The following is a 22,336-nucleotide window of genomic DNA, read 5'->3' as shown; positions in this document are numbered from 1 at the left end:
CTAAAAAGGTAAAGGTCTAAAAGTGCATCTTTGAGAAATAAATGTGGACCCAAAATTCAACCATTGGAGCAACTTAAATAAATACTTTAAATAAAAACTACATTTAAAATAATGAAGTTTTTCAACTTTATAACTGAAAACTGTACAAAATATTATTCAAATGTATTATTTTAGGTAACAAGCTAATGTCATTTTTAAAAATTTCACACTTTCGTACTTTTTGAAATAGTACCATTACACTTATATTTATTTTTATAATATTTATTTTTGAGAGTATATGCATAATGTGCTAAAGTATATTTACAATGCACTTGGCAAATTAAACTAAAGCATTTTAGGCACTTTTAAGGAGATTTGGTTGGCTTGCACTTGCACATTTATGGGGTAGGCATGTAGAAGCACCTGCATACATTTAAAGAAAAATACTGGTATTTTTACACGTAAAAAAATATGCTGAAGTCATCACTCTCTTCTATGTGAATGTCATCACTGTCAGAAGCAAATGTCATCTCCATTTCAACAGCTTGTCTCAGAATGCATGAACTATTGTGATCTGCATCGCTTCAACTCAGAATGTAACCACTCTAACCAAACAAAATACGCTGCACCTGGGCTGGTAAGATTGGCTTTGATTGGTGGTTAGACAGTTTTTTTTTTCTCTCAATATATATATTCCCAGTCCCTAAATGATATGTCCAGTTTAAACTTTGGATGAGCCTTATTGCATTATCATTCAGTCTGCTATCATCACAACTGAGATTTTACAGTACATATTTGTGAAAAGCTACAGTTGTAGAGGTTTATTGAAAATCGTATAGTCCTTTTAAATAATACTCTACCAATATTTTGTAAGTAGGACATTGCAACCAACTCTGGGTAAAGGAAAGTTTTAAACATGTAATTTCTAAACAGGTTGAGTCATTTTAAGTTGACTTATGAAACCCCATTTTGGAATACGATGAGTTGTTACCTTTACATTTAATCTGCACTTGTATACTGTATAAAAGCAATTAGTTGACTATACTAAAAAGTGAGTAAACCTAATGATTTTTAAGCTTTTAATTGAGTTTACTTAGAAAAAAAGTCTTAAAGTTATTAAGCACATCAAATGTGTATAAAAATGTTAGTGGATTTATTGTTTTTCAGAGGAAAGTCAACTTACTGCTTTTAGGGAAATTGGATTTCTCTCTTACAGTATTTACGTAAAGTAGCTTTTCACAGTGTATGAATTTCTTAATTAGAAAACCCCAGCTAAATCTAATTTTGTACATGCTACACTGTGGGGTAGCCTTAAATTTTTAAGCTGAATCAAATTAACCTTGCGAGTCCATTGAACTTATATCATGTTAGACTGACTTAAAACAGCTTGCTTAACTTATAAAATTAAGTTAGAACACGATTAACTTAGTTTAATAAGTAACAATGAACTAAAAACATGTGCTTTCATGACTAATTGTTCATATACTTTTTTACAGTGTAGTTGCAGTGCCGGCCTGTAGGGTTGTGGGGCCCTAGGTGAGATTAAATAAAATTGGGCCCACTGGTGTAAAAACAGTGAGAAGAAAGCACAAAAGAGAATATTTTAATATTTAAGTGTATACATTTTGTTAAACATATTTAACCAATAATAAATATGTAAAAATCTCTATTCAGAATTAAACAAATAAGTTTGAAAGCTGGAAAACACTTAAGCACAGTTGAAGTCAGATTTATTAGCCCCTTTGATTTTTTTTTTCTTTTAAAATTTTTTCCAAATGACGCTTAAAGAGAGCAATGAAATTTTCACAGTATGTCTGATAATTTTTTTTTCTTCTGGAGAAAGTCTTGTTTATTTTATTTTGGCTAGAATAAAAGCAGTTTTTAATTTTTTTAAACACCACTTTAAGGTCAATATTATTAGCCCCTTTAAGCTATATTTTTTTCAATAGTCTACAGAACAAACCATCCTTATACAATAACTTGCCTAATTACCCTAACCTGCCTAGTTAACGTAATTAACCTAGTTAAGCCTTTAAATGTCACTTTAAGCTTTATAGAAGTGCCTTGAAAAATATCTAGTCAAATAAAGATAAACAAAGATAAAATAAATCAGTTGTTAGAAATAAATTATTAAAACTATTACGTTTAGAAATGTGTTGAAAAAAATCTCTCTGTTTAACAGAAATTGGGGAAAAAATTAACAGGGAGGGCTAATAATCCAGGTGGGGCTAATAATTCTGACTTCAACTATATATAAGATTGACATACAAAATACATGCATATATAACTAGTAATGCTGGATACATTTTAACCAGTTTTTACGCAGAGATTTACCCAAACAAAGCGTGTTATTTGATCCCAGCATGCTAAATAATTTGCTTTAGACAGAAATAAATATAGAAGTATACTGGTAATTATTACTGTATTAATTAAGTATTAATAATGTTGTAAAATTTTACCAGGGTATCTAGACTTTTATCAAGTGCATGCCTAATCCACCACTTTAGCACAGAAAAGTGCATAAAACTGGGATGTGCCATTCATGTTAAAGGCTCACGTGATTCCTTCACTAAATGGCAATGCAAATAAGCAAACAGAGATGTAGAAATTGCAGTTTATGAATATTACGAATTATTTTTATAAAAGTGTATAATGTTAACCAAGAAAACATCCAGATGCAGGGTTTAGAACAATGCCTTAACCATTTCAAGTTTGAAAAGCCCTTATTTGTGATTTCCATAGAGTAAATCTTTCTGTCATGTACTCAAACGGAGATACAGCAGTCAAACGTGTAATTAGTACACAGTTATCAAAGCTTGACATGTCATTTACGTGTAATTCTGAGCTTCTAAGGAAATTGGCTGGGGTCCATGAGCTGCACAATACCCACATTAACTCGACATTGTCAGGTGTTCTCACTGTTTATTTTCTTTTGTTTTCTCTGTGTGCAATGTGTATTTGATTGATAATCCGCCTGTTCTTTCCTTTTGTTTTCAGCCGGGCTTGTATATTATTTATATTATGTTGCCTAAGTCTGACAGCTATTTTGGGGAATTAGTCTTTAGTCTTTAAGGGGTTTAAAAGAACATGATCCATAAATAAACAATACCCCGCTCGCACCGTAAATGAGTAATAATTCATTTTCAATTTCAGAAATGGTATCTGCACACACCAACATCTGCTGTGTGTTTGAGTTCAGTGCATTTTAATAAGTGTCAGAGTAAAAGAAAAGTACTACAGATTTAAAATCCACATTGGAAAAAAGGTATTTGTGCTTAAATTGAAAGTTGTTAATAAAATAATACACTCCAGACATCAAGAAACCAACAGTTTCTCTCAAATTATGATAGTAATTCTAAAAAAATTAAAGTTTTTTTTCACTTTCTATAATTTTTAATAATTCTTTCTCATTGTAAGAATTAAACATCGTACAAGAATCAAACAACTTCACTTTATCATCATCAGTGGGATTTATGAAAGACTCTCATGCTCATCCAGGGTGCAATTATTTACAGTTTTTCTCAATTGCTAAAACACAATTTCCCCATTTTCTTACACTCTGAAACACAAATCCTCATCTTCAAGCACTATTAAATAAAACATCTGACTTCTCTTGCAAAATGAAACTTTTTAAAACTTTTGTGTTCAAAATCAAGCACTGCTCTCAAAATGATCAAAATGACATCCAAAATCAAGCAAAGTAAACAATACAACACAAAACAGGAAACACATTTTTCAAAACATAGTTCTCAGAGAGAAGTCCATTTCTAATTTCAATGTTCAGGGCCATATAATCAGTTCATTGTATGGTATAGAGCCTACAATGCACTGTACTACAGTATAATACTAAATGGAACTAAACTCAAAGGTGGAAACATGATAGGTTAGCTTTTGTCTTTGGGCTGAGTCAGGCCAAAATAATTCATCGACATCACACACAACGCAATAATATCTCTCCTGAACCAAAAGGGGAAGAAGCCTCTTGTGTGCCGTATACAGCCCTGACTTGATTCATCATATCACCACATGCTAAATCCACGACTTGCAGAAAATCTAGTCTGGCGTAGGGTTGTCAATCACTTTCCATAAAACTCCTCAATCGGATTCAGGAAAAGCGAGTATGGAGGGAGGTTCAAGTTCATAAACTCCCCATTTCACTCATCCCCTCACATTGTTACTTCTAAGCATGCTTAGACACTCTCCTTCCCATCTTCAACAACATGTTTACTTATATCGGTTGTGTCATATATCATTTGAAAAACATGACATCAACTTTGAGTGGATGTGTTTAATCAATGACATATTTTCTTTATTCATATTGATTGTTGCTACTTGTGTTCCAGAATGGATGTCATGTGCATTAGAGTGCAGAATGTGTTTTGAAAATGAGAATGTGTTTAAAGTTTTGCCGAAAAGTCTAAGTAAGATCTGTTTTACCATGTGAAATGGTTTAAGGTATATTGACAACAGACTGCACAATTAGCTAAATCAGGTCAGGCCACCGAGAACTTAGTTCAGCCAATGGGTTTTAGTGTTTTAGCAATTGAGAAAAACTGTAAATACAACAAAAATACAGCAAAAAAGAGTGCTATTGTGAAATATTAGTAACTTTTTAAACCACTGTTTGAGAGTAGTGCTATTCAATATTTAGTCAATCAACATTGATTCAGCTCAGTATTAAAATTCCATATGTTCAAAATTTAAATAACGGAAATGAAAATTATTTTTTAGCATTAATACTCCAGTCAAGTGTCACATGATCCCTCAATATTCATTGTGATATGCTGATTTCTTACTGTTGACCCTGAAATAGGTTGCACTGAGCTGTAAAAATTCTGTATTCCACACAATTGCTTTATGTTGTCCCAACATAAATAGCTTACGTTAACTTGATTGTTTTTACAAATTTAAGTTGATTGAAGTTTCCCACCAGAAAGAATTATGTTATATAAATATAAGTTATATAAGTTATATTATATAAAATAAGTAGTTTGAACAAGCAGCAAAAATATTTACAAATAATACATTTAAAAGTGTGCTTATTATATTATATTATATTATATTATATTATATTATATTATATTATATTATATTATATTATATTATATTATATTATATTATATTATTACTCATTCATTCATTTTCTTTTGGGCTTAGTCACCTTATTTATTAATCCGGGTTCGCTACAACAGAACGAACCGCCAACTCATCCAGCACATTCCTTTCCAGCATGCTTTTCCAGCTCCAAACCATTACTGGGAAATATCCATACACTACCATCAATCACACTCATACACTACGGACAATTTTAGCTTACCCAATTCACTTGTACCGCATGTCTTTGGATTTGTGGGGGAAAGCAAAGCACCTGAACGAAACCCACACAAACACGGGGAGAACATGCAAACTCCACACAGAAAGCCCAACTGACCCAGCCGAGGTTTGAACCAGCACCCTTCTTGCTGGGAGGCGACAGCACTACCTACTGCACCATCGCGTCACCTATATTATATACTATTATGTTATATTTTGCCCTAAAACATTTTTCGGGATTATTTGATGAACAAAAAGTTGATCAGCATCTTTTGTCATCAAGTCAATGCATCTTTCAAGAATTGTTTTAAAATCTTACTGAATAGTCCTTCTTCCAGTGAAACCGAGTGCTTGAGATTGAACGTCTGGTCTTCAAACAGGACGTCTTTTCAATATGTGAGAGTTCAAAGTGCTGAAGGAGTCTTCAAAGCCGGAAGACTGAACAAATTTCTTTCAGATGGCAACTTTCAGGGCTGATCACGTGACTTTGTGTGGGTCAAAGCCCCAAAACGCTCCGGTTTGCCATGCATTGTTGCTGTGGGATTAAGCAGTCAGTGTGTATTTAAATGACAGACGAGGCAGATCAGGGCTGAGGAAGAGAGTTGTTCCTCACTGTAAAGTCTTCAGTCTGGTTTATACACAGTTCCAGTTCCCCCTCCATTTCACTCTTTCCTTTCGTCTTTCGTCTCGGGGAGTGCAGGCGCATGTCAAGCGATTGTTGAATTGAAATATTGATGTAGAATATCAAAGCGTGAGCTATAGCTCCTGTGTTTCCTGAACTAACCGAAAGCTGCTTTGATCACAGGCTCCTGTGATCTGACTTCTGAAGTGGTTAAGAGTACTGAAAAACAAAATGCAAACAAACTTCAAGTGCCCCTGGTAATGATAAAAGTTTCTCTGACAAGAGGATTTTGCCGCTTTTTTCCTTTTCACACACAATTGATGGAATTCCACCTTGCATTAATGCAAATGGACAAATGCAAAAAACATTTCATATATGCAAGAATTACATTTTTAACTTTTCTTTCATGCATTTACAGCATCACGTCTGAACCTTTCATACTGTACTGTTACTATTCTAACTTGAATTTTCAAGCTTTCACTTTTGCTTGAGCTTTTAATTTTAAAAGTAAAGATTCAAACATGTTCGAGTAATGCTTGATCAGCAGTAATGCACTCTATGCACTCACTGTGTGATTAGTTCATCTTTCTTTCTTTCTTTGTTAGTGTAATACAGTTGTTATATATTCATTAATTCATTAATTCATTTTCCTTTTGCTTAGTCCCTTTATTCATCTGGGGTCCCACAGCGGAATGAACCGCCAACTTATCCAGCATATGTTTTACACAGTAAATGCCCTTCCAGCTGGTACACAGTACTTGGAAACATCCATCCACACTCATTCACACACATACACTATGGCAATTTAGTTAATTCAATTAATCTATAGAACATGTCTTTAGACTGTGAAAGAAACCGGAGCATCAAGAGGGAACCCACACGAACATGAGGACAACATGCAAACTCCACACAGAAATGCCAACTGACCTAACCAGGACTCAAACCAGTGACCTTAGTTGTATATATATATATATATATATATATATATATATATATATATATATATATATATATATATATATATATATATATATATATATATATATATATATATATATATGTATATATATATATATGGGCAGGCATTTTATGAACAATAATAACTTGATTACTGTACATTTAAGAACATTATTTAAGCATCGGCAGTTCATTACGCTGTGGTGGCACCTAATTAATAACTAAGGACTTAGTCGAAAAGAAAATGAATGAATGAATATTTAAGCATCAAATGACAAATAAATTGTGATTACACTAACTATGTTCAATATTTGTCACTATCTGTCAACTAGTGGGATTTACTCATTTATCAGCAATAAGTTTTTGATCAATTATAATACATTATCCACACTGTTTAATTAAAATTCACATCACATTAGCAAATTTACCTTACAAGTCATTTCAAATGACATTACATTAAACTGATTAAAACAGTAGCCCATTAGATCAGTGGTTAGCACTGTCGCCTTACAGCAAGAAGGTTGCTGGTTTGAGTGTCAGCTGGACTAGTTGGTATTTCTGTGTGGAGTTTGCATGTTCTCTATGTGTTCGTGTGAGTTACCATCGGGTGTCCACAGTCTCCCACAGTCCAAAGATTAAATTGGCCATAATGTGTCTGGGTGTTTCCCAGTACTGAGTTGTGGTTGGAAGGGCATCTGCTGCGTAAAACATTTGCCGGGATAAGTGGCGATTCATTCCACTGCGATGACCTCTGAATAGAGACTAAGCTGAAAGAAAATGAATGAATGAATGAATGAATGAATGAATGAATGAATGAGTAATTAAAACACAAGTTGAATCTTGATAATTAAATAAGATTAAATCTTGTATAATCAACAAACACAATTGTTGTCATTACCTATTAACTATTAAGTTTTTACAGTGCATATTGTTTCACACATTAATATTTCTGTTATGCTGAATGCCAGTGAAATACTACTTTACCCATACTTTGAATTTGTATTACTTTTCTTATTTTTTGTCAAGTTATTTGAATAATTAAATTAGACACTTGCTTTATTTCTGCACTTTTTTGTGGTCCAGCCAGGACTTGAAACAGCAATCTTTTTACTATGAGGTAAACATGCTAACCACAGCACTTCAATTATCAATTAAATTATGAAAACTCACAATTCACCATAAACGTATGAAAATGTATGATTTTTTTTAAGTACGCACAAAAGCCATCTCTAACGCTGCTCTTAATTGAGAATAGCCACCAATACTCAGATTGTGTTAGAAATAATAACAATATAGAAATAATAAGTCATATATTCAGGTTCCTCGACTACAAACATTTGAGGCACAAATATACAAATATAAATCAAAGGTTTCTAGAAGTATCTGCATGGAGGAACCTAAAAATCCTCAACAAAATCTCAGCAATATTAATGTAACTCACAATTTTAATTGGTAATTATTAAGTTATAAGTTAATGCATCTTTCCTGGATTTTGAAAACTGTCAGTTGAGTTTAGGGAAGTGGGTGAGCGCTGGTCAATTGGTGCTTTTGAAAACACTATGATTGGGTTTAGGGAAAGAGGAGGGTGAGTCAGTCGATCGGTCAGTCAGTCAGTTAGTCGACAGCAGCCTCTAGTGGATTTACTCAAGAACAGCAGACACAGATGGCACTCGCAAGAGAAATTTGAGAAAAGCATACACATCGGCCTTTGGTGGATTCGCGAAATCAAAAACGGCAAAAACGTAACTCTTGGGATGTACTCTGCAATCTCCAGAAACGTCTATATCGGTACATTTTCAGAATGAGTCTGAATACGAATCGTACATGCTTCTTTTAAACATATTTGTGTTAAATTTAATGTGAAAAAAATTTAACCCAAAGAATAGGTTAATCCATTTTTTCCAAAATTTGAAGTTTTAGAGTAAAAAAGACAGTTTGTGACCATTACAGTGAAAGCTTATTCCCATAAATCAAATATTTCTGCAAATTTATCAATAATGAACTATTTTAAGGATCCATTCTAGGAATCTTACATGCTTTTTTAATGCAAATTTGGGTAAAATATAGTCCAACTGCATGGTTGTGTTAAATTTAATTTGACAATTTTAACCTAAACACTGGGTTAATCCATATTTTTACCCAAATTTAAAGTTTTTAGAGTAAAAAGACAATTTGTGACAATTACAGTGAAAGCTTATTCCAATTAAAACTAATATTTCTGCAAATTTGTTAATAAAGAAGTGTTTTAAAGATCCACTTACATGCTTCTTTTTAACCCAAATTTGGGTTAAACATGAACTAACTCCATGGTTGTGTTAAATTTGTTTAGAAAAAATGTAACCCCATATTTTTCCAAAATTCAAAGTTTTCAGAGTAAAAAAGACAAATTGGGACAGTTACAGTGAAAGCTTATTCTAATTAAATCAAATATTTCTGCAAATTCATCAGTACATAAGGCCAGGCCTATATATAAAATTTCTGTAAATTTGGGTAAAATATGGACTAATTAAAAAAAGAAATTAGGTTAATCTATATTTAGAACCAAAATTAGAGTTTTTAGACTAAAAAGGACAATTTGTTACAATTAAAGTGAAAGCTTATTTCAATTAAATCAAATATTTTTGCAAATTTATCACTTTATAAGGCCAGGCCTAAAGCTCAGCATCTTCAGCATTCCTTGACACAGTGGTGGTAACAGTGAACAGTGTTGTCCCTAATTGCATTGATTAGTGTTTTAGCTGGAAAGATGCAGGGGGCAGCAGGTTTTTACATGCACTCTGTCTCATCTATTATGCCACATTTGTCAAGTTGGGGGTTTGGAGAGTCATTTAGTCCATGTGGGGCTGTAAACTGGCTTTTGGAGATGGCCAGCAGTACAAAAGCTTGTGGCTGGCTGTTTGCAGTGCAGATGGTCAAGACAGCTGGGACAATTTAGCGATCTGAGACTCTTAAACTGCCCTCCAGACATGCTAAAAAACAGCTTGACAACATGCCTGCCATTGTTTTGTTGATTTTATGAGGACATTGATCCTTGAATGAGGGGATTTTGCATTTGTGATGGAGAAAAAAGTAAGACTCTTGCTGTCTGGATCAATAATAATTGTAAAATATTGATGATCAAATTCAAATAAATCTATATAGAATATAGAGCTTTATTTATAAATTAGACGTGTATTTTAATTCAAAATTAGGTTTTAAACTGAATAAACCAATGTGATATGTGAAATGTGATACATTTCAGATTTAATCAACAGTTATTATTTACATTTTTTAAAGTTACATAATTTAAAGTAAACAAAAATACTTTGAGAAAATGGTAGATATTAAATAGATTAAATTATATAAGATATTTTTATGTATATTATATTTTTATATTTATTATAGAGTTGAAGTCAGAATTATTAGCCCCCCTTTGTTGTTTTTTTTCCACTTTTTTTTTAATATTTCCCAAATTATGTTTAACAGAGCAAGGATATGTCTGATAATATTTTTTCCTCTGGAGAAATTTTTTTTTTGTTTTATTTTAGCTAGAATAAAAGCAGTTTTTTAAGTTTGTTTTTTTTAAATATTAAGGTCAAAATTATTAGCTCCTTTAAGCTATATTTTTGATAGTCTACAGAACAAACTATAGTTATACATAGGAAAACCTCTTCTTAATGTTATCAACTCTTCCTTATCTTTAGACCATGTTCCAAATTTTTACAAGTTAGCTGTTATTAAGCCTATTATTAAGAAACCTCAACTGGACCCCAGCAACTTTCAAAATATTCCATTTATGTCTAAAATATTAGAAAAAAAGTTGTTTCTACCCAATTATGCTCCTTTCTGCAGACCAACAATGTTTTTGAAATGTTTTAGTCAGGTTTGAGGGCTCATCTCACTACAGAAACCGCATTATTGAAAATAACCAATGATCTACTCTTAGCTGCTGACCAAGGGTGCATCTCGCTATTAGTTCTACTCGATATTAATGCGGCATTTGACACCATTGACCACAATATCCTAATAAATCGCTTAAAGTCTACAAGTGTCCAGTGACAGGCTCTACAATGGTTTGAGTCATACTTAACTGACCGTTACCAGTTTGTAAATATTAATAGACAGCTTTCACAAGTCAGCCCAGTAAAGTATGGGGTGCCTCAAAAATCAGTTTTAGGCCCTTTGCTGTTTACAATTTGCATGCTACCTCTGGGAGACATTATTAGAAGACATGGGATCAGCTTTCACTGCTATGCAGATGATACTTAGTTATATATTTCAACTAAACCTGATGAGATGTCTGAACTGTCCAAGCTAACTGAGTGTATTAAAGATGTTAAAGACTAGATGACCAACTATTTTCTTCTCTTAAACTTAAACAAAACAGTATTATTACTTATTGGGCCTAAATCCTGTACACAGAAGATCTCGCAAGTCAATCTACAATTAGAGGGATGCAAAGTTAGCGTTAGCACTAGCACTACTATATAAAAACTGGGTGTCATATTAGACTTCAGTTTAACTTTTGAAAATCATATATCCCATGTCACAAAAACTGCCTTCTTTCATCTGAGAAATATTGCTAAATTACAAAGTATGCTATCCATCCGAGATGCAGAAAAGCTAGTCCATGCCTTTATGACTTTTAGCCTGGACTACTGTAATGCACTACAAACTTTAATTAGTCTAAAATGCAGCTGCTAGAGTTCTTACCAGGTCTAGAAAATATGATCATATCACCCAATTTTATCCTCCTTACACTGGCTGCCTGTTAAGTTTCGTATTGAATTTAAAATAGTGCTTCTTACATATACAGCTTTAAATAATCTAGCTCCTTTTTATCTAACTAACCTTCTGTCTGGCTGCAATCCAACTCGCTCTTTAAGATCTTAAAACTCAGGGCTTCTGGTAGTACCTAGAATAGCAAAGTCGAGTAAAGGAGGTCAAGTCTTCTCCTTTATGGCTCCTACACTCTGGAATAGCCTTCCTGATAATGTGCGAGGCTCAGACACACTCTCCTAATTCAAAACTAGATTAAAGACCTATCTGTTTAGTAAAGCATACACTCAATGCATCACTTAGTTGGTTTCCACACAGGTTTCTACATCTTGTTTATATACACTATGAACAGCAGCTAGGCTAATAATTCTCTTTATTCTCCATTTCCACCTGGGTATACTCTTTCCGAGGCCCTCAGACTATGCAGAGTCACTGATTCGATCTAAGACCAGCGACGAGATGATCCCAAGGTTTCCATATCCTGGACCAGGCTGTATCCTGAGCAGCTGTTGTGGTGGTCATAAAGGAGTGGAGAGCATGAGACTGATTCCAGTGACGCTTCAGGGACACACGAGTCTTCGCTGATGCCAGCTTCCAGCCTCCGCCACTGAGACTGCAGCTCTGCACAAGACGTTTGGCCAGTGGAGAAATTAAAATGATCGTGCCCAACTGAGTCTGGTTTCTCTCAAGGTTTTTTTTCTTCGCTTTCACCAATCGGTGAAGTTTTTTTTTTCCCTCTCCGCTGTCACCTCTAGCTTGCATGGTTTGGGATCAGTAGAGCTACGCATCAATGAATTTGCTCTTCAGTGTTTGGACTCTCAATAGCGATTTTAAACCAAACTGAACTGAGCTAAACTGAACTGAACTTAAACACTAAAAAAACTGAACTACAGTATTCCAATTTACTATGACCATTTATGTGAAGCTGCTTCGACACAATCTACTTAGTAAAAGCACTATACAAATAAAGGTGAATTAAAAACAATAACTTGCCTAATTACCCTAACCTGCCTAGTTAACCTAATTAGTTAAGCCTTTAAATGTCACTTTAAGCTGTATAGAAGTCTTAAAAAATATCTAGCAAAATAATATTTACCGTCATCATGGCAAAGATAAAATAAATCACTTATTAGAAGTGAGTTATTAAAACTATTATTTTTAAAAATGTGTTGAAAAAATCTTCTCTCCGTTAAACAGAAATTAGGGAAAAAATAAACAGGGGAAAAATAATTCAGGGGGGCTAATAATTCTGACTTCAATATGAAATATGTGTGACTTAAAACACCTTGCTAATTAAACGCTAATACTAATTTAACTTAATGATAAAATACATTACAAATAAACTGAATAATATTCTGTATACTTCTGAGAGAAAATATTACTTACATGATTTTATAAATTGTAAGAAATGAGATTCGGGGTGTAAAATACTAATCATTTATACCATTATTTAAAAGCTGTCATCTGTAATAACATAATGAAAAATAATATAATCTTTATAATAAAAGTATACAATATATTGTATGATGATCAGCCTATATTACTTAATATAAAAATGTGAGTACTTAATAATATTAATAATTTATAATATTTCTCATTATTAATTTCATTTTCATTATATAACTTATATATAAGAACAATATTGTTTTTGATAATGGTATTGATTTAACAATGTATTTTAGCACGTCCCATATCCCCTTTTGTCTTGTTTACTTTTAATTATTTTCTCTCAATAACAAATAATATTTTTAATAATTTTATATTATTTATACCAATAAATCATTAACATCATTAAATCATATTAAACTATTTTTTTATTTAGTTTATTTCATGTTTCTGTCTATTTCTATAGCGCTTCTCCAATGTAGATTGTGTCAAAGCAGCTTAACACAGTCCTTACACAGTCTCAAATAAATATAATATTAAAATATTGACTAATTGAATTAATTGAATTAATTAGCAAAGGTATACCACATGAAACATCCCTCACCCCAATTTTTTTAAAGAAAAGAAAGATCCCAATTCAAAACCCAATTTTGAAATAATTTAATATCAGGTGCCAAAACAGAGAACCCAAAACAAATGCCTGTAAGGATGCACTAAACCAAGCATGCCCAGGAAATAGTGTTTGTCCACCTAAAACCTCAGTTAAAGGCAGTTGTCCTGATTGCCTGCCATTTCTTACAGCTGCCTAATGAAGGCTGGGATCTGCGCTTGCTTTGGAAATGAGTTTTCCCTTGAAAAGCGCGTAAGCCGTATCCAGGTCTATTTAAATGAGGTAACATGGGGAAGGTAAGCACAACCACTGGAGCATTGTTTGCACAGTTCAAAGTGAGGAGAGCGTAGTTTGCACTTCAAAGACACTCATCTGGGAGGCAGTGAGAGGAGTGGGGGTGTGCAGGGGGTGGCGGAGGGGGGTTTAGGGGACAGGAAATAAGAATCTGGGTAATTAACAACTTCTGCTCCGTAATAAAGCAGACAGAAGCAGCCTCCCCTACGTAAAGCCACCTAATACTTGATGTGCTATACTTCTGTCCTCTACCTGTTTCCCCCCTTTCTTTTCTACTGTTATTTGCTTTTATTAGTATTATGCACCTTAATTGCCCCCCATACAGTGCAGGGAGGTGCTGGTGTGTTTAAAATTCAGTTTCTCGAACATGATTTTTACAGAGAGCAGTGATTTTGCAGGTTAATTTTGGGGAACGGAGGTTGATGGTTTGTTTGTTTGTACCTGCTATTTATTAAAAGATGTGGATTCATTTGTTGTTTTAATGAACTGTGAGACAAATTCAAGTACTTGAGAAACACACAATGTGTTTGATGCTGCTTTAGTGACAGAGGAATCTTTGCAAACTATAACTCTATTATCATCAAGCATAAAATACCCTAAAATACGCTAAAAAAAGATAAGTTGTAAAGGGAAAAGTGTTTCACTATTGATGTTGATAATATAATTTGAGGACCAAATAAATTTTTATCCCACATGAAAAAAATACTATAGTTATTTATTATAAGTGCTGTATTTTTTACCATACCAAGTATTATATTACTACGTGTAAACACTCGAAAAATGACTTGTTCTGCATGTTCAAATTACCTATTTAATATGAGTTAAACCAACACAAATCCTATGTATTTTTACCTAATTGTTTTATGTTCAATCAACTTAAATGTGTAAAAACCATTAAGTTAACTTAATCCAATTGAGTTAGGGTAACATGAAGGAATTATGTAGAACTCAGTATGTTGCAGTGTATATATCATTTTTATAGCATTTGTTAATGAATAGTAAAATGCATACTGTACTATTAACTGTAGTGTACTGATTAACTGTAATAAATACTGTAGTATACCTTAGTTTTTACTGCAAAAAAAAACTTCATAACTTCACTCAAAAAATATGTTTACTTGTTCAAACTACTTAATTAAAATAAGCTAAAACAACCCAATTCTTGAAATTTTATTGGGACAACTTAATTTTTTTATGTTCAATCCACAAATTTGGTTTAAGTGTTAAGTTAACTTTTTCACTTTGTGTTGGGACAACATGAATGAATTACGTGTGACCCTGCATTTTTTACAGTATTCTTTCTATTCCACAGCAACTACACTGTAAAAAATGCAGGGTTACAAATAATTAATTTATGTTGTCCCAACACAAAACGATTAAGCTAACTTAACACTTTTAACAAATTTATGTGGATTGAACACAAAAACAATTACGTTGTCCAAATGAAATCTCAAGATTTGTGCTGTTTTAGCTTTTTTTTATTGAAATAATAGTTTGAGCAAGTAATAATAGATTTTTTTTTTAATGTACCAACTTGTTACAAAGAGAAACTAATGGGGAAATTACTGTACAGTTTCTAGATTTTTTTTTAAAGACAGCTTTCTATGCTAAATATATAATCTACTCGATCCTTTTGACTGATTAAACGACATATTTATACGTTAAGCACGTTTCCTACGTGTCATTTTAATTCTCCATCACTGTGGTATGTTTTAGCAGACTAAAGCGATGCATCTGCTGGGACAAAGGTCGATTGTTATGCGACTAGAGGTGCGAGGCAACACAAAGCAGTGAGGATTTTCTATGTATTAAGATGTTAAATGGCTTTCCGACTTCAATGTAAATTCTCTAAGAGAAAGGCTCAAAGTGTTAGATGAACTTTGGATGCTCTGCATTTAATCCCTTTAAACGTGATGACGCCCTTAACTTGAACCCGGAGTGTGAAAATATCACGCAGGGCTCTTTATTTATAAAATCACTTAAGAGTGCGAACTACTGAATGTGCATGGAGGTACATATCGCGTTTATTAATGAGAAAAGAAGAATAGCTTAATTCGATCGTTTTCAAATGTCGTTTAGCGTCATCATTAATATGACATCTTTTAGAACGACCAGCTTACAACTAATAACAGCTAAAGAGGCAGGTTCACAGATGCTCATATGGATCAAATACAGGCCTAGTGAAAGCAAAATCCATAACGCACTTTACAAAATAGCTTAGTATCACTTTAAACCCAACATGAGGCCTAACAATACCAACAATGTATTTGCCTATAGTGAATCTTGAATGCCACATTCATGTTACAGACCTATTTTCATTATCATTTGAAGTGCACGACTGCATCAAACTACAATAAAATAAACTAATCTTAAATTTAAAAGTAAAGATTTTGGAGATTCATTGCACCTAATCTATTGAAAAGTATTTATTTTAGTGTAAAAGAAAGTGTGGCTTAAATAAAACGGTGTTAGTTTGAATAAAAATGTTATAAATACTGATTATAACAAGCTCGTCCGTTTGTTTAGTTTTTAATTTGTCACTAAAGAACGAGTCGTTAAACTTGTAAATATCAGATACATGTAAACAAACTCTGTCATATTAAGACTCTTCTCACCTAGAAGCGCTAAAGGGAAGGGGTTCTCACAGGTTAACATTTGGCAAAATTAAATTAGAATGAAACGAAGGTTATAATACACACCCCTCTTCCTAATCTCCCAAAGATTGCCCTCCCCAAATATTCCCCCACCGTATCTCTCCTCCATTCACTGGCCCTCCTGATACATACTTAAGAGACCCCGTCGAGAGGATCTTTTCCCTATAAAGAGAAGATGCAATCCGACCGCCTTTGAAATGATCCTCAGGACTTATTGCGACAGGCCCTTCAGTCGCACTTCAAAAGGAAGAGACCTGGTTTGAAAGACGCTGCTTTTGAAAACGAGACCCAGAAAAACAGGAGCAACAGCGCGGAGTGGCCAACAACTCTCACAGGCGAGAAAGGACAGGATTTGGAAGAGAGAATCCAAGGATTATTGATTTTTCAGCGATATATCTGAACGCACGCACCTGGCTGTGTAAGGGGGTCAACAGGATCTTTGCGCGCCTCCTCGTTCCCGCACACTGAGACTTTGGCACGGTTACGCACCGCGCGCCGCGCTTCACGCAGGTGTGGATATCTTGAAACAACCGTGAACACATGGCTGCATTAACCTTATCCAGAGCGGACAATTTCCTCCACAATTTCTTACAGGTACTGCAAACTTTTCTCATCAGTTTGTTAATCGTGCATTTTCTGCTTCAGTTATATAAAAGCAATTTGGCACAATCGCATCAACAACTTAGAATTACATTTTTGCTTTGTAACTTTTATTTTTTTGATCTATCTATCTATCTATCTATCTATCTATCTATCTATCTATCTATCTATCTATCTATCTATCTATCTATCTATCTATCTATCTATCTATCTATCTATCTATCTATCTATCTAGTCACAAGTTATCATTTGTTCAAGATTGAAATAACATTTGTTATTTAAAAAAAAAGATTTTTGAGAACAATTTTAGAACAGTGATTAAAATTATCTTAAAAGCTACTTTGGTGTCATCTTATCTTATTGTTTACCTTATTTGAAAAATTTTAACTTAAACTACTATTATACTCTAAATATACTGATTAACATAATACATAACATTTAAATTAGGTGAATTTCAAACTTGTTTTTAGTTTTTATCATTGTAAAACAATTCCAAAATAATAGTAAGATAATAAACTTAATTTACTAAATAAATTGATAAAATAGATGTAAGCTGCCTTGTTTTCAGTTTTGATTTTGTAATTATACCATTTTTTTTTACATTTCAAAAAATAATTTAACATAAAAAATAAAAATAAAATGGAAATTAAACTTAAGATTATTAACAATTAATATTAAATAAGAAAGAAATTAAATATATTTTACTTTTTGCATCTCCAACTCAAAATATTAAATGTGAAAAATATGAAGAAAAAAGCATGACTTATTTACAAATATTTGTTTTCTTCCCCCTAGGACCGCACTCCCAGCTCATCTCCAGAAAGTGGTCCAAACACCCTCTCCTTTCTGGCCACCACATGCAGTCAGGCTTGGCAGGAAGGCTCGCAGCTCCCTTACGAGGGTCCGGTGGGCTCCGCATCCAGCATGTTCCAGCTCTGGAGCAACGACGTGGCCCCGAACTCCAGCTTAAGCGCTCACCAGATGACCTTCACCGTGCCCAAAATGCAGTTTCCCAGCCACATGCAACCCACTCTGGGCTCGCACTCCCATCACCACCATCACCACCATCATCACCACCACGAGCTTCCCCTCACTCCTCCAGCGGAGCCTCCGTCTGCATATTCATTCGAGCTTTCCCCGGTTAAAATGCAAGGGAATGCGCCATACTACACGCAGCACAACGCCGTCAGTCAAAACTTTCCAAGCTTCCTCCAAAACCCCTCAGGAAGAGCTCACCTGCCTGGAGGTCACGTTGAGGATGGCCAGCAGTGGTGGAGTCTCCCCCAGGGTAACAGCGCTCCCTCCGGGCACCCTTTCTCCTTGGGACGGCAGCTGGTTTTGGGCCATCAGCCTCAAATTGCAGCACTTCTGCAGGGAACCTCCAAAGGTCTGTTGAGCTCTACTCGTCGCTGTCGCCGATGCAAATGCCCAAACTGCCAGTCCACAGGAAACGGAGGTGCTGCATTGGAGTTTGGAAAGAAAAGACTACACATTTGTCACATTCCAGATTGTGGGAAGGTTTATAAAAAAACCTCTCACCTCAAAGCGCACCTGCGCTGGCATGCTGGTGAACGGCCCTTCATTTGCAACTGGCTCTTCTGCGGGAAGAGCTTCACGCGTTCAGATGAGCTGCAGAGGCATCTCCGTACACACACCGGGGAGAAGCGTTTCGGCTGTCAGCAGTGTGGAAAGCGGTTTATGCGGAGCGATCATCTCTCCAAGCATGTGAAGACCCATCAGAGCCGGAAGAGCCGGTCCAGTCAGCCTCCTCACAGCGGGACTGATGCTCTGCTGAGCAACATCAAGAGAGAGTAAAAGATGCACAAGTACTAAAAACAATATGAACAAGAGCTAAGAGAGAGAACTTTTTTAGAGTCTGGAAGTTTGGCAGTGGTGAAATGGTTGCGATGGGAGCATGGGCCTGTTTCTACTACTGTATGTTTCCTGAAAACACTGGAGTAAAGTGCTGCACCAAAACTGATGTTATAAAGACTGTAAAGAGACTTCAGGGCAAAGCACAAGTGGTGTGCGAGAGGCATTTTAGTATGCCTCATGCCCTTGCACATTTATTTAAAGACAATTTAATTCAAAATGAGAAAAAAGTATTCGTTATTTGGTGAAACTGTCCTTCCTTTGTTTACATTCTGTTGTTTGTTTTCTCTATTTTGCTTTAGGGAAAATTGATGCCTTATGTTGAAATCCTGAATTCAGAACATTTGCCAACTAAATTCTTGTTTTCTTGCAGAGAATGGCACTGCTATATTCACTCTAAATCCCTATAGTTTCAAAACAAGAACCAAATGTATATAATGTTTATATAGCGCACAGTTCTATAAAGACCAGCATGTGTAATAATAATAATAAACACGATCGACTGTGCAAATCAAAATCTTGTGTTTTGTCATTCCTTCATTATGTTTAAGCTCCTGTTACCAACTGTTTACACCCGATGCATTATACTTAGCATCACAAGCATTAATCTGCCTATTTACAGTAATGCCTGTCACTTTCATCTTGTTTCAATTTTAAACCACTTTCCTGATTTGTTTTTAAGAGAATGTAAAGGCTTTTTCTGATCTTTTGATCTAAGATTATGACATACAAATGTAGTAGAAAAAAACAATATGAGAGCAGCAGCTTTCATTTCTGCTCCGATAACTGCAAACCTAATTTGTGTTAATCTATTACATTGATACGTCTTATGACTTCAGATGTTAATCCTTCAAGATGACTTGTAGCAGTTTTTTTTTTAATTACATTGGAGCAAAAAAAAAAAATCCAATCAAATGTATTCAATAGTGCACAAGCTCAAAATATTTCATATTTACACTTGTATACAGAGTCGTTCACTTACAATCGGATTGACAAAAGATGCATCTTAATACTTGGGGTAAACAGGCCCTCACAGAAGTGTGAAGTTCAGCAAATGGTTAATGTTAAACCGAAGCTCTGCGCTTTGCATTTCTTCAAATGTTAATGTAACGGCATTCAGGATGCTAATTTAAGATGTCCATTGTTTCCGAGGTGTCGAGGAAGCACTTTAAACAAAGACTTGAGTTTGCAGACATTTTACAGTTGTCAGTAAATTGTCAGGCCGTTGATGAGAACAGTGGTCTGACCTTCTCCCATCAAGTTCACAGTCATGCAGTCTCGTAATGGTCAGTGTAAATAACAGGCTGCTGTGACTGAAGATCGTGCTCTGCTTGAGCTCAGTGTGAATGGACCCCCGGCTGTTTATATCCCACCGCTCCTGACAGAAGTGGCTTTGATTTGGCACCTTTGTGATAGTGAATGCTCTAAAGCCTCTCCCCCATCTGTGTGTGTAAATGAACCCTTTGCTGCTCAAGAATGCCCACAATGTGACTTTAAACAGAGACAAATTAACCAGATGTCTGCATGGGTTAATCTAGATTGCCTGGCAGATCACAGAAAGCTCACGGATCTGGAGACTTTTATTTTGTTTGACATCAGTGTGGTTCTGTTAATTTTTACACATTTTTCCCTTATAGTTTTGTACAAAATAAGACAAATATCTAGACCAAGTTAAAGCGATAGTTCACTCGTAAATGAACATTTACCTTCTATTTACTCACCCTCACGTGGTTCCAAACCTTTATTAGTTTGTTAAACACTAAAGGTATTTTGTAGAAATCTGCAGGCTTTATAGTAGGAAAAACAAGTACTAAAAGTGGTTACAGGTTTCCAATATTTTTCAAAATATCTTCTTTTGTGGTTAACAGAAAAAAAGAAACTCTAAAGCGTGAGAAAATGATGACATGAGTTTCATTTTCTTTAATAACCGGGATAGTTCATATTTATCCAGATAAACAAAAATTGCTCAAGTGATTTAGATTAATCATGAGCGTTTAGATCACACTCAAAAATATTTTAGCTGCTTGTTCTAACTACTAGTTTATAATGAGCTGAGTCAAAACAATTTAACGTTTTTTGGGGGATAACTTGTTTTATGTTCAATCAACTTAAATTTGTAAAAACAATTGAGATAACTTTTATCTACTTTAACCCAACGATTTTTGTTGGGACAACATGAAGGAATTGTGTAAAACCTTGCATTTTTTACAGTGCAACTTTGTCTTTGGCTTTTATTAAACTCCACCCAAACCTTAATACAGAAGACTGGAGATATTGTCACAATAACAGAAAGGTTTTAAGTCCAAAATCCCAAAACAAATGTTTTTCTATAGCTGTGGTTATGCTAGTTTAGACTAAAAGAGTACATATACATACATACATACATACATACATACATACATACATACATACATACATACATACATACATACATACATACATACATATATATATATATATATATATATATATATATATATATATATATATATATATATATATATATATATATATATATATATATATATATATGTGTGTGTGTGTGTGTGTGTGTGTGTGTGTGTGTGTGTGTGTGTGTGTATATTTATTTATTTTTTTCTCATGCACTCTTGAGACAAATTAAAAAAATATATATAAATATACAAATGCCTACTGATTTAAATTTTTTTTTTTAAATAGTGGTCATCTTTTTTTACAAATAAATATTTAGGTTTCATAAATCTGTACAGCATGAGCAATTAGGGTTTGTGACCCTGGACCTTAGGTTACCTTAAGGGTATCTTTCTGGCAATTGTACAAAATTACTAAATTTTCTTTTATGCAAAGAATCATTATAATTTTACTGAAAGAATATGTTATATGCGGATATTTAATTTACATATGAGGAGATTTAATGTCCATTTTATACTGTAAGAATATCAAAACTGAATTTATTTATGAAACCTAAGCATTTCTTTTCCAGTACTGGGTAGCAGCTGGAAGGGAATCTGCTGTGTAAAACATATGCTGGATAAGTTGACGGTTCATTTCGCTGTGGCGACCCCAGATTAATAAATGGACTAAGCTGAAAATGAATGAATAAATAAGCATTTCTAAAAACTTAATTTAGACAGCTTTCTAAGTATTCAGATTTTTTTAAACCCTCAGATTCCAGAATTTCACAAAGTCATATTTCAGCCAAATAATGTCCTCATAAACCATACATCACTGCAAAGCTTAATTATGCAGCATTTAGAGAAATAAATATCAATTTCACAAAAAAATGTATATGATTTGTTTTGTGGTCCAGTG

At 34.0% G+C, this 22,336-nt stretch overlaps 2 protein-coding genes across 2 annotated transcripts in view; one reads left to right on the top strand and one right to left on the bottom strand.

Annotated features, from left to right (window-relative positions):
* Positions 1-22,336, bottom strand: part of arhgef25a (Rho guanine nucleotide exchange factor (GEF) 25a) — a 170,120-nt gene that overhangs the window by 9,179 nt on the left and 138,605 nt on the right. Inside the window, exons 17-18 of the transcript XR_012398569.1 lie at positions 18,713-18,961; positions 17,945-18,632 (exon numbers count right to left, since the gene is read on the bottom strand). The gene's annotated coding sequence lies outside the window, so the exon portion shown is untranslated. The remainder of the gene's footprint in view (positions 1-17,944; positions 18,633-18,712; positions 18,962-22,336) is intronic.
* sp5l (Sp5 transcription factor-like) lies at positions 16,790-19,562 on the top strand. Its single transcript, NM_194371.2, is given in 2 exon segments — positions 16,790-17,167; positions 17,969-19,562. Coding segments are annotated over 2 exon segments (1,074 nt in total). The 5' UTR covers positions 16,790-17,113; the 3' UTR covers positions 18,989-19,562.

This window comes from Danio rerio, chromosome 23 (genome assembly GCF_049306965.1).
Source record: "Danio rerio strain Tuebingen ecotype United States chromosome 23, GRCz12tu, whole genome shotgun sequence".
NCBI lineage: Eukaryota > Metazoa > Chordata > Actinopteri > Cypriniformes > Danionidae > Danio > Danio rerio.
Note: the sequence above shows the minus strand (reverse complement) of the source record. Positions and strands in the feature narration are given on the sequence as shown.